Genomic DNA, 19,296 nt, shown 5'->3' with positions numbered 1-19,296 from the left:
ATATTGGAGCCACTTAAAAAGGCTGTGGCAAGCTCCTGTAATTCCAGTATGTGGTAGGTAGGGGTGGAAGGATTACACAAGTTGGAGGCATGCCTGGTCTACAAAGCCTATTCAGACTGGCTAGGTTTATGCAGTGAGACCCAATCTTCAAAACAAAACAATCTGAATGTGGCATTTGTGTCTATAATATCAGAATTTGGGAAGTATAAACAATGATCTTTTCTGTCAAAACCCAAGAATATTTGTGACCAGAAGATCCCAGGTGGAATTATTTATCTCTCCTTCCCTTTCTCCCTCCCTCCCTCCATCCCTCCCTTCACAGTCTTCCACCTCCGTTCCTCCTCCCCTCTTTCTCCAGAGTCTCACATAGTCAAGTGTCCGGTCTCCAACTTCCAAGTTCTGGGATTTACAGACATTCCCAGATGGGGCTGTAAAATTCTAAAACCAGAAGCTTCCAAACTTGGCAGAGGAATTCATTCTAGGATTCAAGAGCCAGTGCTTCAGGGTGCAGTGAGACAGGGGGAGGGAGATAGTGGGAAATGCATGCAAAGGTGGGGGCAGGTGGAAAAGTATGCAAAATTTCCGTGTGTGTGTGTGTGTGTGTGTGTGTGTGTGTGTGTGTACTCGCACTCGAAGAAGTACTCCTATGTTCCTGTAGGGAAAGGTGAGATCTGTGCGCTAGAGAGACCCAGTGTATCCGCTAATCTGTGGAATGAAAGTGGGAGAAAATGTAAAATGAGTGGCGGCTGAAAAGAATTCCCATCCTTTGCTAGGCCAATAGAAGAGTGGTGAACACGTAAAGACAAGTCTTCAGGCTGCTAAGGTGGGTTCCCGAGACTGCCACATCTGGATTTAAACCCTAGCAATGTGGCTTTAAGCAAGTCATAAACATTCAAACCCTCTATTTCCTCAAGTGCAAAAGGACCAAGATCCGGGGCTACCTATTGATGTGTTGACGACTTGGTGAGCCTGCAGGCTACACACACGTTTGGACACGGTACTAGAAAAGCAAGCGGTGGAGAACAGAGGACGCTGAGAAGCCTATCCTAAACCTCGCCCTCCAGGCCCCGCCCCTAGCCCCGCCCCAGGCCCCGCCCTCTCAGAGCTTGGCGTTGCCTGGAATTAGTGGTCGGCCAAGGGGCACCTAAACCAAGTGTCTCTGGTCCGCCAGACCATGTGGTGGAGCGTGCGTGCCAGGAACAGTCTAGTGGTCTGCTCCAGCGGGTGACCCTGCTCTGTCTCGGGTGAGGGGACAGTTCTCCATTCAGTCTGCAGCACTTCCGGGACTGCCACTTTCACTTTCTCTTCCGGGGACGCTGCCCGCACTGTCTTCCGGGTAGCGCGAGCCTCCGGGCTGGGGTTCCGGACGCTGTGGCGCCCGCCCGCCTCCCTCCGTCTCTTGCTTTTGGGTCGTGGTTACCCATCGCCCTTTGCGGCCTTGGCCCTGTGTCTCCTTCGCTTTCTGTGTTCCTCGCAGGGCCCTACTGGGTCCCAATGCCAGACTTTGGGCCTTCGGCAGTGTGATGCTGCCCGAGTGTAGACCGGGACACACGCACAAGGCCGACTAGGACTGAGTTGCTTCTGCCCTCCCTCCCTCTCCCAGGTTACCCCAAGGTAGCGTTTCCCGGAAGCAGCAGCCCTTTCTGAGGGGATGGGCGCAGCCAGGCCAGATGGACGAGAAGACCAAGAAAGGTGGGCACCGATTGGAGCTGGTGGAAGTGGACCCTAGGGCTAGCCAGTGTAGAAGTAGGGGTCGGAGACCCTGTGAACACAGAGCATAGAACCTGGAGAACTCCCGGTTGTTAGGAAAATAAACTTAAGTTGACCAGAGTAGGACGGAGAGGGAACATACATGCCTCTCCCTAGTTCCACTCAGATTTGGGGGGAACTCCGATAGTGCTCCTGTTCTGTTTGCTAGAAACCCTATCCTCTTTATAAAACCAAGCCCAGAGCTCTGGGCCATCTTTAATGACCTTTCCCATTCTTTTTGCATCCATCTCTCACCAGCCTCCTCTGTTCTGTCTACCATGGGGATTGAACTGCGTGCGGTCTTCACGCATGCTAGGTCAATGCTCTACTACTGAGTCCTTGGCTTTTCTGTTTTGATTCAACCACGTCTTGCTCAAGGCCTTTGCCCACTCTCTGGCCTCTTGAAACAATCTCCCTTATTGGACATTGGAATGTCCAGCTACCTCTCCTTCAGGCCTCAATTTCCCTGACCTCCTTACTCAGTTATTGCTAGAATGGACCACAATCTGATTTCCTCGTCCAGCTTTAAATTTTCTACTTTCTTGTTGAACTTAAGAGGTTTATAAGGAGAAGGACACTCTTTGTCTTAGCCACCGTTAAAGAGTCTACTTTCTGGAAGAGTGGGTGGCATACAAGAGAGTTCAAGAAATGCTTATCAGATAAGCCAATGAAAGTATGGAGCATGAAGAAAGAAGAGAACTCCATGAGCCCAGGGTACAGGGGAGTGAGGACCGAAAAAGCACCTCCCTCTTAAAAAAGGAACTTTTAAGATAGCCATGTGCAGAAGATACAGTTACTCACTAGGGAAGGAGAACAAAGCATGCACCAAGGGCTACCTCTCCAGCTTCCCCAAATAAACTGGTGCTAACCTGCTTGCTCTCTGCCGACCTTCAGCAGAGGAGATGGCCCTGAGCCTTGCCCGGGCAGTGGCTGGCGGAGATGAACAGGCTGCAATCAAGTATGCCACCTGGCTGGCAGAGCAGAAGGTACCCCTCAGGGTGCAAGTAAAACCCGAGGTTTCCCCAACACAAGACATCAGGTGAGTGTGTCTCGCATCAAGGGGACCGGAAGCCTTTTGAGTGTCTGTGGACAGGTTATTTATTTTTTTCCCCTACAGTGCTAGGGAGCAAACATAGGGCCTCACTGGAGGATTCTCTTGTAGGGGATTGAGCTTCAGAGCCAAGTCGCTCACAAATCACTTGTGAGCTATGGGGTAGGCTGGGCTAGGGTGTGTTTTTTTTTGTTTTGTTTGTTTTTTTAAGAGGACCCTGCACAATGGGTGTTCTTGCACAGGGGCCATGCAGATCCTCCAGCGTTAGTGACTGCTGCTAGAAGCAAGCGCGAGGTTCATTCCTCCGTTGTGTTGAAGTCAGAACACATTTGAGGAGACAGTCCTCTCCTTCCCACCGTAGGGTCTGGAGGTCAGCTTGCACAGCAAGTGCTTCCACCCACTGAGCCATCTCTTCAACCGTTCTTTTATTTTTTTTTTTTTAAATTTACTTTTTGTTTTCATAGAGCAAGCCTTGCTCTGTTGGCCTGTAAATCACTGTGTAGTCATTGCTAGCCTTTACCTCAAGACGGTTTTATATGGGGGAGTATCGGAATCACAGGCTCAAAGGACCAAACCTGGTGATATAGTAACTTAGAGGTTTCGCTCTGTTACCACAAGGCTTCCATAATTTGCACCTCTTTGGTTCAGAACCTGTGTAGCCTTCCTAATGCTGTGACCCTTTAATACAGCTCCTCTTGGTGTGGTGACCCCCAGCCATAAATTTATTTATTTATTTATTTTTAAATATTTATTTATTTATTATGTATACATCATACAGCTTTCTGTCTGCATGTGCGCCTGCAGGCCAGAAGATGACCCCAGATCTCATTATAGATGGTTGTGGGCCACCATGTGGTTGCTGGGAATTGAACTCAGGACCTCTGGAAGAGCAGTCAGTGCTCTTAACCGCTGAGCCATCTCTCCAGCCCCGTAAATTTATTTTGTTGCTGCTTCATAACTGTAATTCTACTCCTGTCATGAATTGTAATGTGAATGTGTTTTCTGATGGTCTCACGTGACCCTGGTGAAAGCGTTAGTCAGTCAGCGTTAGTCTGTGTGATTCATAGTATTGTTATTGTGCAATTGTTCACTGTGGCATGAGTAATACAGTGTAAGGTGTATGTACTTTTGTGTTTCCAAACTCCTAGGTAGTTTGAATCTGGTCTTAGCTGAGTGTGGTGGTGCACACCTGTGATCCCAATTCTTGGATGGTAGAGGCAGGAGGATCAGAAGTTTCAGAACCAACCTGAATACATGAAACCAGATCTCACAAGAACACCAAAACAACAAAAACCCCTTTCTTATGGAAATGTAGACAGAGAACTTTGAGTCTTTGTATGTCTGTTTATTTCTGATTTTTACCAGTGGTTGGGTATCAGAATCATTTTCCTGCCTCAGGCATGTGGTACATGCTTATACTCCCAGCATTCAAGAGGCAGAGACAGGCGAATCTCTGAGTTAGAGGTCAGCCTGTTGTACATGGTCCATTCCAGACCAGGCAGTGCTAAATAATGAGATCCTATGTTAAAAAAGAAAATCATTTTCTGGAAGAGTTTCTTGGGTACTCTCTGAAGTGTTTTTCAGAGTAGGGGCTGCTAAGACAAGGTGTTTTTTGTTTTTGTTTTTTTTTGTTTTTTTTTTTTTTTTTTGTTTTTTTTTTTGGTTCTTTTTTTTTCGGAGCTGGGGACCGAACCCAGGGCCTTGCGCTTCCTAGGCAAGCGCTCTACCACTGAGCTAAATCCCCAACCCCTTTTGTTTTTTTTTTTTTTTTTTTTTTTATGTAGGATAGGAGTAGTCTGGCCTGAAACTTGGGGCTATCCTCCTGCAGAAATCAGCTTCCTGAGTCTGGGATCACAGGTGTGTACTACCTGACCTGGCTGCCTTTGCTCAGATGATGCACTGTTTCCCATGGCTCTCCCAGGTCTCAGAAGGCTGGACTCCAGTCCCGTGGTGTAGGTTATCTGTTTTCCTTGGTGGTCAGCTCAGTTCGCATTGTCATTTTTCTTACTTTTTGGTCTTTGCCCGATGTGTCAGGAGCCAGGCATGGTGGCACACATCTGTAATGCTTGGTAGCACTTAGAAGGCTGAGGTAGGAGGACAGTGACAGCTAGTCTAGGCTGCCTAGTGAGATCCTGCCTCAAAACAAAAGGGGCTGGAGAGATGGCTCAGTGGTTAAGAGCACTGACTGCTCTTCCAGTGGTCCTGAGTTAAATCCCAGCAACCACATACAGATGGTGGCTCACAACCATCTGTAATGAATCTGATGCTCTCTTCTGGTATGTATGAAGATACCTATAGTATACTCATAAAAGTAAAATAAATAAAATCTTAAAAAAAAAAACAAAAAAACAAACAAAAGAAAAAAATAAGCTCACAGATCTCCGAGAAAACTGATGCTTATATGCTAGAATAAGAACACGTGGCCTCCATGGTGGAGGGATTGCCTGGGGTGTGTGAGGCTCTTCATTCAGCGCCCAGCACTGCTAACCAAGTTAGACATCGTTAGAATGATACGGCTTGGACTTCAGTCTCTGTAGCACGTATTGATTGGCTGCCATGGAATGCTTGTATCTGGGAAAGAATATGGCAGAGTCTGCTTCAGGCTGCTAGAAAGGACTAAGTGGCTAGCCTCAGGTATGTGTCCCAACACCAGATGCTGCTCATTGGTCAGAAGAGAGGGACAGGTGCAGCCAGGGCAGACCGTAATTCCAACACTTAGCCATTGGAAGAGAGGATCCGAAGTTCAAGGGCATCTTCTGCTCAATAGGGAGTACAGGACCAGCCTTGCATGAGAGCCTACTTCAAACCAAACCACACCCAAAGAATCTTCCTTTCTCTGCAAAATAATTTACCTGGCTTGGTGACAGCTTCCTGGGAGGCTGAAACGGATAGACGACAAGTTCAAAGCCTGCCTTGGCAATTTACTGACCCTGTCTCAACATAAAAATACAGAGCTAGAAAATATGTATCAAAACAAACAGCAAAAACAAAAACAAAAAAACTTCTGGGCTGGAGAGATGGTTCAGTGATTAAGGACACTGACTGCTCTTCCAGAGGTCCTGATGGGGTTGGGGATTTAGCTCAGTGGTAGAGCGCTTGCCTAGCAAGCACAAGGCCCTGGGTAGCTCCGGAAAAAAGAAAAAAAGAAAGAAAAAAAGAAAAAAACCAAAACAGAGGTCCTGGGATCAGTTCCCATGGTGGCTCAAAACCATCTGTAATGGGATTGAATGCCTCCTCTGGTGTGTCTGAGGACACCAACAGTGTCCCCCTTCATATGTGAAATACATGAAAAATAAAGGGCTGGGACACAGCTCAGTGTAGAATACTCTCCTAGAGCCAGGCCCTGCGTCTAATCCCCAGTCCTGCTGTTCCTTGTGCCCTCCAGCTAATGTGAGCCAGTGAAGGGCTCAGGCGGTGCTTCCTGTTGGGTGGAGGTCGGGAGAAATTCTCCCCAACTTGGGCCGTCCATGCTAGTTGCTCTGGTTTGCTTCCTCTTGTAATAACACCGTGACCAGAAGCACCTGGGGAGGAGAGGGTTTGACTCCCACATATCGTGTCACTGAGGGAAGTCAGGTCAGGAACTGAAGCAGGAACCTGGAGGCAGGACTGACATAGAGTTCGTGGAGGGATGCTGTTTATGCAGTCTGAGGCTTGCTCAGATTGCCTTTTGTTTTTTTTTGTTTTTCCTTTTTTTTTCGGAGCTGGGGACCGAACCCAGGGAGGGCCTTGTGCTTGCTAGGCAAGTGCTCTACCACTGAGCTAAATCCCCAACCCCCAGATTGCCTTTTAATAATAACCTAGGACCATCTGCTTAGAGGTGGCACTGCCCACAGCCCAGTTGGAGATTTGACTCAGCGGTAAGAGTGGAAGACCCAGGTTTGGTTCTCAGCACCCACATGGTGGCTCACCACTCTTTGTAACTGATTCCAGGGAGTCTGACGTCCTCTTTTGACTGGCACAGGCACCAGGCACGCAAGCAGTGTGGATATGTACATGCAGGCAGTCACTCATACGCATGAAATAAGATAAATCTTGTAAAAATTTGATTTCTAAAAAGGATAGAAAATGTCCCACAGACTTGCCTACAGGCCAATTTGATGAAGATATTTTTTTTCAATGGATATTTTCTTTTCTGACTTTTTTTTTGTTGACAAAAATCTAGCCAGCAAATAGCGTTTGCACATGTGCAGACTTGAACATTCCCATGCTGGCAGCCCAAATCCTTGCCTACCCTTGTTTTCCACAGGCTTTGTGTGAGTGTGGAAGATGCTTACATGCACACTGTCACCATTTGGCTCACAGTACGCCCTGATATGACAGTGGCCTCCCTTAAGGACATGGTGAGTGAGAGGCTGCAAGGGGTGGGCTCCTCTTCGGCTTTCCCCATTCTCTCTCTCTCTGTTCCCCCTATACCCTATTTTCTGTTGCTGTGGTCAAGTCTCTGACAGAAACGATCTGAGGAGAGGCTCATTTTGGCTCACAGTCCAGAGGATACAGTGTGTCACAGTGGAAAGGGCTGTGCTTGAGAGACTCCATCTAGGGGTCAGGAACTTGCAGCTGCTGGGGGGTTTTGTTGTTGCTTTTTGTTTTGTTTGATTGTTTTAATTTCTGTCCTCAAACATTCTTTAGAGTTATATGTTTTACTTTATGTGAATGAATGTTTGCTGGCACGTGCGTGTTGTTCCATGTGTGCTGGCTGTGCCCTCTGGAACCGGGGTGGATGATTGTGAGCTACCTGTGCACGCTGGAAATTGAACCCAGGTCCTCTGCAAGAAGAGCAAGTATTCTGAATCACTAGGCATCTCTCCAGCCCTCCTCTCTCTCCTCTTGTAAATATAGGGTTTCACTCACCAACTCTGGGTGGCCTGGAAGGTACTTTGTAGATCAGGCTGGTCTCGAATTTAAAGAGATCCTTGTGCCTCTGCCCCCTGAGCCCTGGGATTAAAGGTGTGCCCCACTACTGGGCTTAACCTTTTGTGGCTTTTTGTATGGCCAAGGAGTAAAGAGCTGGGGCAAAAGCAGGGTAAACTCTAACCGTCAAAGCCAGCTTTCAGCCACCTATGCCAGCCAGGCCTCCCCAACAACAGTTCCACGGCTTCAGAAAACAGTGCCCCCACCTGGGATCAGGTGTTCAAATATGAGTGTAGTGGTAGACGTTTTACTTTTCAAACTATAACTGCACGCCCACCACACCCCCAAAGGTATTCCTGGACTATGGCTTTCCACCCAGCCTGCAGCAGTGGGTGGTTGGACAGAGGCTGGCACGAGACCAGGAGACCTTGCATTCACATGGCATTCGACGGAATGGAGACAGTGCTTATCTCTACCTGCTGTCAGCCCGCAACACATCACTCAACCCTCAAGAGCTGCAGCGGCAGCGGCAGCTGCGCATGTTGGAAGGTAAAGTCTCCTCTGTCAGTGATGTGCTGGAGGGAGCTTTCTGTAGAACTCTTGAGCATGGCTGGCATGAAGGGAGGGGCTGTTTAGTCCTGGCCTGACATTCCCAGCCATGTGAGCAGTGGCAGGTTCACTCCTGTCTGTTTTCTGTGTTTCTGTGTGTATGTGTTGGTGATGTAACTAAGGTATAGATAGTATGGTTGCTTTTACTGTAGTATTTCAGACCTGTAGAAAAGTCCCACAGCTATACACAGAAACATTTTCCTTCTTTATTTTGTTTTTTCAAGACTGGGTTTCTCTGTGTAGCTGTGGCTGTCCTGGCATTCAGGCTGTAGACCAAACTGGCCTCGAACTCAGAGATCTACCGCCTGCCTCTGTATCCCAAGAGCTGGGACTAAAGACCCTGCCACTGCCGCTGCTGTTTTGTGCTGTTTTTTTGTTTGTTTGTTTGTTTTGTTTTTTTGTTTGTTTGTTTATTTTTCCTTCTTTAGCTTTACCTCTGGGTACAGAGTCTTAGGAGTCATTTTAGAAGTACCTGTAAGTAGGCTCTCCCTCCCTTGAATACTTGTGTACTTTCTTGAAAGAAAAGTCATTTTCCCCTGTTACCCTAACTCTCCAGTGCCGGAAATTAACAAAAGTATAGGCCTTTTTCTTTTCTTTCTTTTTTTTTTAATTTTAAAAAATTACATTTATTGGGCTTGGCATAGTAGCACACACCTTTAATCCTAGCACTTAGGAGGCACATGCAGGCAGATCTCTGAGCTTGAGGCTAGCCTGGTCTACAGAGTGAGTTCCAGGGCAGCCAGAACTGTATCAGAAACCCTGTCTTGAAAAAAATAAACAAACAACCCCCTCACAAAGTAAGTAAATAATTTAAAGATTACATTTATTGGTTTGTGATTACATTTATTTCTGTGTGTGTGTGTGTCTGTGTGTCTGTGTGTGTGTGTGTGTGTGTGTGTGTGTGTGTGTGTGTGTCTGTCCATACATGTGCCACAGAGTACATGGAAAGGAAGACAGAAAACTTGCAGGAGATGGTTCTCTTGCCACTGTGTGGTCCAGGGCCTCATAGTCAAGCTATCAGGCGTGGTGGCAAGTCCCCTTGCCCACTGAGCTCTCTCTCTCTCTCTCTGGTTCACATTGACACAGTACAGTTAGTCTCATTTGGGTTTTGCCAGTTGTCCAACCTGTGTCCTTGGTGGCAAAAGATATGGCGTTCGGCTGCCACATCTCAGTCCCTCCCAGCCCGGATCCCCTTGGATCTCTGGTTATCATGTTGACTGAGGATGTTCAGGCCTCTTTCTTCTTGTGAGCATTTCGGCATGATAGAGTCAGAGTTTAGTAGCTTGTCCTCTTAAAAGGGCTGGAACTCATGAAGGTGCAGTTATGGGTGAGGTGAAGTAAAGCCTTAGCCTTGGGGTATCCTGGGGTATCCTGGGCACTCACCTTCAGGAGGGGTCTAGAAACACTGTAGAGTTGGGAGATGACTTTAGGTGGGTCGTGCCTGGTTAACTCGGCGTGTGGTTATCTGGATACCACACACACACTCTTTCTGCAGATTTGGGCTTCAAGGACCTCACCCTGCAGCCACGGGGTCCCTTGGAACCTGTCCTTCCCAAGCCCAGGACCCACCAGGAGACGGGGCAGCCAGATGCAGCCCCAGAGTCACCACCGGTAAGCTTCCTTAATGCGTGGGCACCTGGGCCCTGTCTTCCCTCTCAAGCTCAACAGCCAAGCTCACAGCCTGTCTGCTCCTAGGTGGGCTGGCAGTGCCCTGGCTGCACGTTCATCAACAAACCCACACGGCCTGGGTGTGAGATGTGCTGCCGTGCAAGGCCTGAGGCCTACCAGATCCCTGCCTCGTACCAGCCTGATGAGGAGGAGCGAGCACGCCTGGCTGGTGAGGAGGAGGCGCTGCGCCAGTATGAGCAGGTGGGCACACAGGTCCAGGGACAGATGCCTGCAGGCTGTTGGGGGAAAGCCTAACCAGAAAGGGAGCCACCTGCATTCTGCTGTGCCCCCGGCCATTGCCACTGCCCTGTGACCACACTGCTAAGCCATAACCTTGTCCTTGACTGAGAGCTGCCTCTCTGAGGCTGATTCTCTGGCTGACACTCCTTCTCTTGTTGTGGTGCACAGCTAGCCTCCTCACTCGCTCTGCGTTCTTGCTTTGACACCCCTTCCCCATGTATGTAAGCATCCCTGGCTATGCTGGCTGTACTTCTTTGTGACCCTATCTACTACCTCAGTCAGGTCCTCACCCCATGGCCTAGAACCTCGTCCCGGCTCCTGTTACATACATACTCCACCTCCTGTCCCTTCCTCGCGCATGGACTGCCTTCCTGTGCTTCTTGGGAGTGACTCTGTCCACTCTCATTTCCCTAGAGTAGTCAGTTCCCATCACAAACACTGATTCCATAGACATCCCACTGTGGTGCTCCCCCCTCTAAGAGCATGCTCCTCCCCTCTGGCATTCCCTTTGGATTCAGTGCAGCCTGCCCTGCCTGACCATGACCCCGTACCTAGCAAGCATTGTGCCCCTCACTTTGCTCCCAGCCTTGACCCTCCTTCTACCATTCCTGTAGCACTGCCCTGCTTATCCAGAGTTTGAGCCCTGTGGACCCCCCACTCTCTCTTGTACCCTGAACTTTGTCTTTCTCTACCATCCTCATTCCCTCACTGGCTTCTTACTCTGGTGTAGCCCCTCCTGGCCCTCTTGGCCTGCCCACATTCCCAGCCCACTACTACCTTGGTGCCCCCATCCTACCCCAGCCTTGCCCCACTTCTTACCTGAACAACCTGAGACCCTGACCCACCTGGTGGCCCTGCCCTGCCCATGTGCCCAGCGGAAACAGCAGCAGCAGGAGGGGAACTACCTGCAGCACGTGCAGCTGGAGCAGAGGAGCCTGGTGCTGAACACCGAACCTGCTGAGTGCCCTGTGTGCTACTCAGTGCTGGCACCCGGTGAGGCCGTGGTGCTGCGTGAGTGTCTGCACACCTTCTGCAGGTGCGGCCCCACTCCTACCCAGCAACAGCGTTACCAGAGTAAATGTGTGGCCTTGTTCCTTAGCTCATTGGATGCCCACTGTTTATGCAAGAGGTATTGTGGCTTATGCCTAAAATCCCAGCACTCAGGAGGTGGAGGCAGGAGGATAAGAAGTTCAAGGCTAGCTTTGGCTGTATAGTGAGTTCAAGGCCAGCCAGGGCTGCTTGAGACCTTGTCTCCAAATCCAAAAAGAAAAAAAAAAAAAAAAAAGAATAGGCAGAGAGAATCCAAGTGTCCATGTTGCCAAGGCCACACAGCTTGCAAGGAGCTCAGATGAGACAGGAGTTCGTTCTAGCTGCAGAGTTGCTGTCCCTCCTCACTACCTGGTACTGCCCTGGTATCTGTAAAGACATTAGGGCCAAGCCCTAACAGCCCACAGCATCCGTCCTCTGTATTCTTTCCCTGGGATCTCCTGTGTAGCCCTTCTACCCTGGAGCTGGGAATAGCATGTTCGTTCACCATAGTGGGCTCTGGTGGCATGCTCCGTCTAGCTTATGTTCCAGTGCAGAATCTGTTAATGTATGTGGTGCCATATGCTAAGTAACTAGGCTGAGCCTTGCTGGGAAGGACCCCCAAGGAAGTCATGCTGGAGCAGAGGCTGGAAAACTATCTGAAGAGACCAGGGAGCAGAGCGATGGTGGGTGTGGTGGGACAGGAGAGTTGTGCCTGTGCAGGTGACAAGCTCTGAGCAGCACTTGGTCTGGTCCCCTTTGAGTGGTACTGTTGCCGTGCTGAGCAGTGGCACGTGGACCGGCTAGACACAGAGACCAAGGAGGTTACTACAGACACCTGGGCAGAGATGCCAGTGCCCCAGACCAGAGCACTGGGTGGTGGGGGTGACTACAGGTGGGGCCTTGGCGATGGGTTGAGGATGACAGGAAGGAAGGACCTGGGATCAGGCCCTCCTGTCTGAGGGCTGGAGTCCCTGTGGAGGTTGGAATGAGCCTAACTGCCACCGTCCCCTTCCCAGGGAGTGCCTGCAGGGTACCATCCGAAACAGCCAGGAGGCGGAGGTATCCTGCCCCTTCATTGACAACACCTACTCATGCCCTGGCAAGCTGCTGGAGAGGGAGATCCGGGCGGTAAGACTGTGCGAGGGAAGGCATGCTGATCCCGGGAGTTAACCCTGAGCTGGTAACAGGCACAGCTCAGGAACACCAGCTCTCTGTATGCCCCAGCAGACATTTCCCAAGAGTTGTTTGGAGTGCCTGGGGCCTTCGCAGGGTAGCTGGAGGCAGTAGGTGAAACCTCAGCTGCTTTAGCTTCTTCACCGGGGCAGCAGGGCCTCGGGTTACGGTGGGTGGGAGCATGGCTGCTGCGCAGCTGTGTCACCTCATGTCAGACACTCAGCCTCTGCCCTGTGTCCTCTATCAGAACCACAGGTAGCGTCTGCTAGTGTGTGCAGGCTTGTGCAGTGCTGTGGCAACTGCTTTTGCTTTGTAGCCACTCACTCCAGGCCTGGTGCCCTAAGACTCGGTAGTTCGTAAGTTGTAAGGCAGCGCTTCCATGGGGTGGAGCTGGGGTTTCCGTGTTTCAGAGTCGGACCCTGGTTTGTCTGCTCAGTGGTATGAGATGTTCATGATGGCCTTGTCTAGAATAACGGTCTACGTCAGTCCCCTCCACATGCAGGCTATACAGGCCTAACACCTGACTGTGGTTAGTGAGGTTTCAGTGCTCCAGACACAACTGTAAGTGTGTGAAGACTGGTTGGCCTTAATCCTCAGCCCCTGATGCTCAGGCCCGAATTCCCTGTAGGGGACAACATGAACCATTTGGGTGACATCCTGTGGCAATATGGCCATTCAAGTGTTGAATGGTGTATAACAGTACACCCTGTCATCTCAGCACTGCTGAAGCTTCAGGATGAAAAGCTTGAGGCCAGCTTGAACTAGAAAGCAAGAGTGTTTTACAGAGCTAGGGGCTCGTAGGTAGAGTACAGCTTAGCAAGCACAGCACCTGAGTTTTACCATAGACTTAAAAAAGCAGGATCACAGTGGCCAGGGTCCAGATGGGAGACCCCAGGAATGCACAGGTTCCCCTTTCTCCCCATCACTCCTTCTCCTCTGACTTCTTCTGAGGTTCCCCAAAATATTACAAAATGATTCTCGAGCCAAGGGGCTCTTCTGAGGTGGGAAGGGGATCTGAGAGAGTAGAACTTGGGGAATTTCTATTCTATGTTCAAAGCAACTGTGTTTTAACCTTGCCTGGGGGCTTCTGAGTGGGTCAGTTCCTGGGCATTGATGAAGTGTCCTTATTGTCGTCTGGAGAGACCTGTATACTGACACTTGTCACTGGCTTCGAGGTTTCCTGGGAGGCCACTCTGCCAAAGGCCAAACTTACACCAGGTACTATGTGCAGGGCACCTAGATGTCCTCGGGCCCTGACTCAAGCCTCAGGAGTGACAGCGAGAGGAAGCAGGTGTCAGCAGAGTGGTCTGGGGTGGTGCTTCTAGTAAATGTCAGATAATAGAAATAAAAGAGAAAAAACCCCTCTAACTCTGTGAGCCCTACACATCCTGACATCCTCTGATAGTATTTTGTCCTGTTTCGCTCTTGGCAGATGACTTTTGTTGTGGATGTGGTTTGAGGCAAGGTCTCACTATGTAGCAGTCTTGGCTGGTTTGACTCACAGATCACCTGACACTGCCTCCTGAGTGCAGGGTTCAAGGAATGTACCAGTGCCCCTCCCCCACGTTTCTTTCATAGTTCCATTTATTTGTGTATGTATGTGTGTGCCACACACAGCATGCATGGAGTTCAGAGGACAGTTAGCCAGAGTTAGTTCTCTTTACAACCATGTGCTTCTCAGAGTTCAGATTCAGGTTGGCAGGTTTGCCAGCAAACACCCTTGATACTATGCCATTTCATTGGTCCCAGGCTGTAATTTTGAGGTTTTTGAGGTAAACATCAGTTATTGTGGTTCACACAAGATAGAATGTATGCCCAGGTCTGTGAGTTTTGACATGTGTAACTTCCGTAAGCACACCCAGCTAAATACAGAACAAAGGCCTACATCATACCGACCAGCTTTGCTGTTGCCAGTGATCCTTTAGGGAGCATTTCAGCTCTTGGGCATGCCTTCTCTGTCTCTCCTCTCAGCTTAGCTCTCCCTCCAGGAGGTGCAGCTCCCCAACACTGCTCCTGTGTGGAGTGGAGGGCTCCAGAAGATGCAAGCCTAGGACGCAGCCACATTGTTGGCAGAGTTCAGTGTACCTGGATATTGATTTGCCTTTGAGACAGGTCTTTTTATTTATATATATATTTATATTTATATAAAATTTCATGTTTTCCTCATGAAATTTGAACTGTTGGCTGTTTGTCCACATTTAAGTCCTTAGGTATGTAATTCTGACGCACTGTCACTTAGATTTATAGCCATCATGACCGTGCACTGTCAGAACTTTGCCCACATTCTGCCACAGCCTCCTGGGTGCTAGGATGATAGCTTTGTGCCATCTTGACTCTCAGTGGAGGTTTTAGTGCTAGAGGGGCTCCGAAGAGCAGAGCTAGAGTCACCTACGGTTGCTCACCTGTAATGCAGCCCTTGGGAAGTAGAGACACTTCAGGAGTTCAAGGGCAGCCTTTATTACATGAAACCCCGTTCCCCCACCCCCAAAAAGGGCACATGTGGGGGAAGAGGAGCTTGGGCAGGGTTGAAGTGCTGGGTTTCCTGGGACCATTGATAGGAGGAGGGTATCTGCTGGGTGTCCTGAACCCCAGCAACAAAGCTGTGTGTATGCAGCTCCTGTCCCCTGAGGACTACCAGCGTTTCCTGGACCTGGGTGTGTCCATCGCAGAGAATCGAAGCACCTTGAGCTACCACTGCAAGACCCCCGACTGCAGGGGCTGGTGCTTCTTTGAGGATGACGTCAACGAGTTCACCTGTCCTGTGTGCACCCGCGTCAACTGTCTGCTCTGCAAGGTGAGACAGGGACCATCTAGTTGGGGCTTGTTATAACTAGCTGTGGCAGCTGCAGGGATTACAGTCTGAGCCTAGGGGAGAGCTGCTTTAGGGGTTACAACACCCAGCAGCATCTAAATTAGGGTTTATATTAGGCTCCTACTGATGGTCCTGGATCCCCCTTCCTGAACCCTGCGTCTTCTGTAAAATGGGTCTAGGCTTTCTAAGTGAGGGCTTTCACCGATGGCACTCACTGCTGGGGTTGGGCCTCTTCTGTCCCTCACAGCTTAAGCCCCTGGGGAATGTCTCACTCAACTTCTTGCCCTTCAGGCCATCCACGAGCGCATGAATTGCAGAGAGTACCAGGATGACCTGGCCCATCGGGCTCGGAATGATGTGGCTGCCCAGCAGACAACTGAGATGCTGAGGGTAAGGCAGAGTCTTGGCAAGAGATGGGGACTTATGTTCTAAATGCTTCTTAGGGAGGACTAAGTTCACATGTTCTTGGAGGTCCAGTCTTCTGATCAAACCCCCATTTCAGGGTGTATCTTCGAGTAGGGTGTCATTTGTGGAACTGCAGGAAGAGCCTGGGTTGGGGAGCCCTCAGTAACGGAGTGGTGGCTATCCCTGCTGGGCTCTGAGAGAATACACTGCAGCGGGCAAGGCCAGGGCCTCAGTAGCTCCCCTTCCCAGGTGATGCTGCAGCAAGGCGAGGCCATGTACTGCCCACAGTGCCGGATTGTGGTGCAGAAGAAGGATGGCTGTGACTGGATCCGCTGTACTGTCTGCCACACTGAGATCTGCTGGGTCACCAAGGGTCCACGCTGGGGCCCTGGGGTGAGTCTTTGAGGGTACTGGAGAGCTGAGGGTGGTGTAGTTACTGGAGTGGGACTCGAAACTTCAGCCATGAACTCAGTCCAGCCTACCATGTACAGCTTAAGGGGAAAGGTTGTTATTTATTATTTGAGTCAGGGTCTCATAATGTAGACCTGGCTGACTTGGAACTTGCTCTGTAGACCAGGCTATCCTCCAAATCTGAGAGCCATCCACCTCTGCCCCCAAAGTACTGGGATTAAAGGTGTGTGCCACCATGCCTTAATTTTTTGAAATTTTATTTTTTTATTAGATATATTTATTTATTTACATTTCAAATGCTATTCCCTTTCCCAGTTTCCTGTGCACAAGCCCCCATCCCCTCCCCCTCCCTGTTTTTTATTGAGTGTGCACCCATGTGTGTCCACCCGTGCTAGAGGAAGGAGGTGAGTGAGTGAGCTCAGCCACCTCACCAGCTCAGGGCAGGATTGTCTTTTTTGAGACAGGGTTTCTCTGTGTAGCCCTGGCTGTCCTGGAACAGACCAGGCTAGCTATGAATGCAGAGATCCACCTGCCTCTGCCTCCCAAGTGCTGGGTTTAAAGTCAGGTATCACTGCCTGGATGATTCTGTCTCTTTTTTAAAATACTGTCTCGCACTCTGTGCCTGGGTTGCCTTGGGATATGTGGCAGTCCTCCTGCCTCAGCCTCCTGAGTGCTGGAGATTATAGTACCATGTGCTACCTTGCTGGACTTAAGGGCAAAGACTTTTTTTACATCTGAACAGCGTTTAAAAGGTTATCAAAGGCCACTGTTTGGAAGTGTTGAGAGACACAGTAAATAGTCCTGGAGTCACCAACCCCATGCTCTTGCCTCCTGCCTCTGTGCTTTGCTGAGGGCTCAGGACCTGCCAGGCTTTGGATCTGGCTTGTGCAGCAAGGCTTACCTGCTGTTCTGCTTGAGGGCAGAACAAGTCAAGGTCAGTCTGGAGTTGGCAGGAGACTCACCAGACCCTCCCTCTGGCACATCTTTGTCTCGGATTGTCAGAAACAAGTACTAGAGAAGTGCTCCTGGGTGCATGTCACAGGCTGTGAGTGCCCTACTGTAGGTGGTGGCAGTCAGTATTGGTGGTGGTTGCTGGTGTCAGAGTTGATGTCCCTACTAGTGGATGTAGAGACAGGTGGCACAGAGGGAACTATACTTTTTCCTTCTACCCGGGTGCTGGCCCACCTGCAGCTGGATCCCCTTCTCTCTCTGGCCTACAGAACACCACGCAGTTTAACAGTGCTGGAGAGGTTGGGACGGGGAAAAGGCTTCATGGCTGTCTCCCTGAAGTTGCTAAGGCTGTTCTTTGCAGCGGGCTTTTGGCAACCCCACTGCACCTTTAGATGAGCTCTGCCTTTGGGCTGATAGTGTGACTTTTGGGGATAACCTGTTTTCTTACCAACTTGATACCCTCTTTTCTCTATCCTTTAGGGCCCAGGGGACACCAGTGGTGGCTGCCGCTGCCGGGTCAATGGGATTCCATGCCATCCAAGCTGTCAAAACTGCCACTAAGTCAAAGATGGTGGCTCTCAGACTGACCCAGCCGCACATGTATAGCAGTGAACATCAGGGCCAGGCCAAGGGCTTTAGCTCTGGTTTGGCCACAATACCTTCAAGCTTGGTAAGGGAGAAAGACTGAGCTGTACTGCAGTCTGATTGCTGTGTTACAAGAACCCAGCTGAGCTGATGTCAGCCGCACTGCCTCTGTTGCTTCAAGGGCTTGCTGACCAGACCTCATGGCCCTGAGCTAGCTTCCCTACCCTTACTAGCCACCAGCCTTAAACACAGCCTTGGCCTAAGGCCTGGCGGCTAGTGCTCTGAGCCTCCTGGTGACTCTATTTCCCCTCAGCTTGCTCCCTGAGGACCCACAGCCGCATCTGTTGCCTTGCTGGCTTTCTGGGTACTTTTTAAAGCTGATGTGAATCCATCCAGGGCCCAGGTAGACTGGTAGGTCAGGAAACAGCCCATGGGGTCCAGCTCTGCATCCCCCTCTCTAAGTGAATTAAAGTGTTTTTCCAGGAGGGGAAATGTGTCATGCTTGAGGGAACAGACGTCCTAGGCTGGGTACCACACAGGTAGGATGGTGAGCTCTGGAGAGCTTGGAACAGAACCTGGAGGTGATCTGTTGGTTCTGGTGGTTGGCGGAATAAGGCTGGCTCAGCTCTGGGACCCCTGTAGCAAACCTGGCACCACTATGCCCAACTCTTGACAAGGTTGCTTGGGGCCAGTATTAGCCCAGACTGGTGAAATTTGTAGAGAAGAGGGATGCTAAGGAGGGAGGCCAAGGCAGCAGCTGGAGGCTGGGGAGAAAGGCTTGGCTGTTCTCTCTTTGGATATCAAAGGAGAAGAGCAGAGGATTTCTGAAACTGCTGAAACCAAGGAGGGAGGAGGTCCATTCTGCTTTAACAGCTGAAGCAAGATGGAAAAGCCTTGCTGTGATGTTTGTTCTAGTGGTTTCTTTCTGCACTGGCAGTGGTGAAGAGTGCCCTGGAGTGGGCCCCTAAGTTCCAGCTGCAGCTGTTCCCCTAAACTCAGCTCAAGCAGCCACTTCCTCACCCAGTGCACCAAGCTCTCCCCATTTCCGGAAAGAGGGTGAAATTGCTGTGAAATTTCTGACCCATACAGCTCCTTCTGAGATTGAGTATTACTGACTTCCCACAGTGTGATCGTTAACAAGAAGAGTAACGAAATCCTGCCTGTCCTTTGTGCTCAGTCCTCATGTCCTCGGCTGCTTAGGACTTTTGCCATTCAGACTGCTCTTTAGCCCTCTGCATTTGGAGGTTGGGCTCTGTCCCTGCTGGCCCTTTGAGGGTTACAGTTGCCATGTCAAAGGACATCACAGGCTGGTGGCCTATTGGGGAGCAAGGATCAACAAATGCCTACCCAGCACCAGCTCCAGGCTCCTGGCTGGCTCTGAGGCAGAAAGTAGGGACCCAGCTACTGCACACGCTCATTACAGAAGTAGGGGTGTTTAGAAGCTATCCCAGTGGCTCTCGCCCTCCCTAATGCTGTGACCCTTTAATTAGTTCCTCATGTTGTGGTGACCCCATGCAAAAAAAATATTTTCATTGCTACTTCATAACTATAATTTTGCTGTTAGGAATCATAATGTAAATATTTTTGGAGATAAGAGGTTTGCCAAAGGGGTTGTGGCACACAGCTTGAGAATCAACTAGGCTAGAAGCTGAGTGAGGCAGCTCTCAGGTGTACCTCAGTAGACAGAAACCAGTCATGATGGGCTGGTTTGCCTTTCACAGCAGGCTCAGTTAGGGTCTGAATCCAAGTGCTAGCCTCTGAG

General features: G+C 50.1%; 1 protein-coding gene across 6 annotated transcripts; it reads left to right on the top strand.

Moving 5' to 3' along the window:
* Positions 1 to 1,086: 1,086 nt before the first annotated feature.
* Rbck1 (RANBP2-type and C3HC4-type zinc finger containing 1) lies at positions 1,087 to 18,019 on the top strand. 6 transcript variants are annotated; one of them, XM_006235252.5, is made up of 13 exons: positions 1,087 to 1,244; positions 1,604 to 1,692; positions 2,644 to 2,788; positions 7,047 to 7,140; positions 8,002 to 8,200; positions 9,756 to 9,871; positions 9,956 to 10,129; positions 11,044 to 11,204; positions 12,214 to 12,325; positions 14,985 to 15,164; positions 15,474 to 15,572; positions 15,837 to 15,980; positions 17,430 to 18,019. In XM_006235252.5, the coding sequence occupies exons 2-13, from the start codon at positions 1,671 to 1,673 to the stop codon at positions 17,508 to 17,510; spliced, it is 1,527 nt and encodes a 508-aa protein (XP_006235314.1). In that variant the 5' UTR covers positions 1,087 to 1,244; positions 1,604 to 1,670; the 3' UTR covers positions 17,511 to 18,019.
* Positions 18,020 to 19,296: the final 1,277 nt, after the last annotated feature.

The sequence above is a fragment of the Rattus norvegicus genome, chromosome 3 (genome assembly GCF_036323735.1).
Source record: "Rattus norvegicus strain BN/NHsdMcwi chromosome 3, GRCr8, whole genome shotgun sequence".
Classification (NCBI taxonomy): Eukaryota; Metazoa; Chordata; class Mammalia; order Rodentia; family Muridae; genus Rattus; species Rattus norvegicus.
Note: the sequence above shows the minus strand (reverse complement) of the source record. Positions and strands in the feature narration are given on the sequence as shown.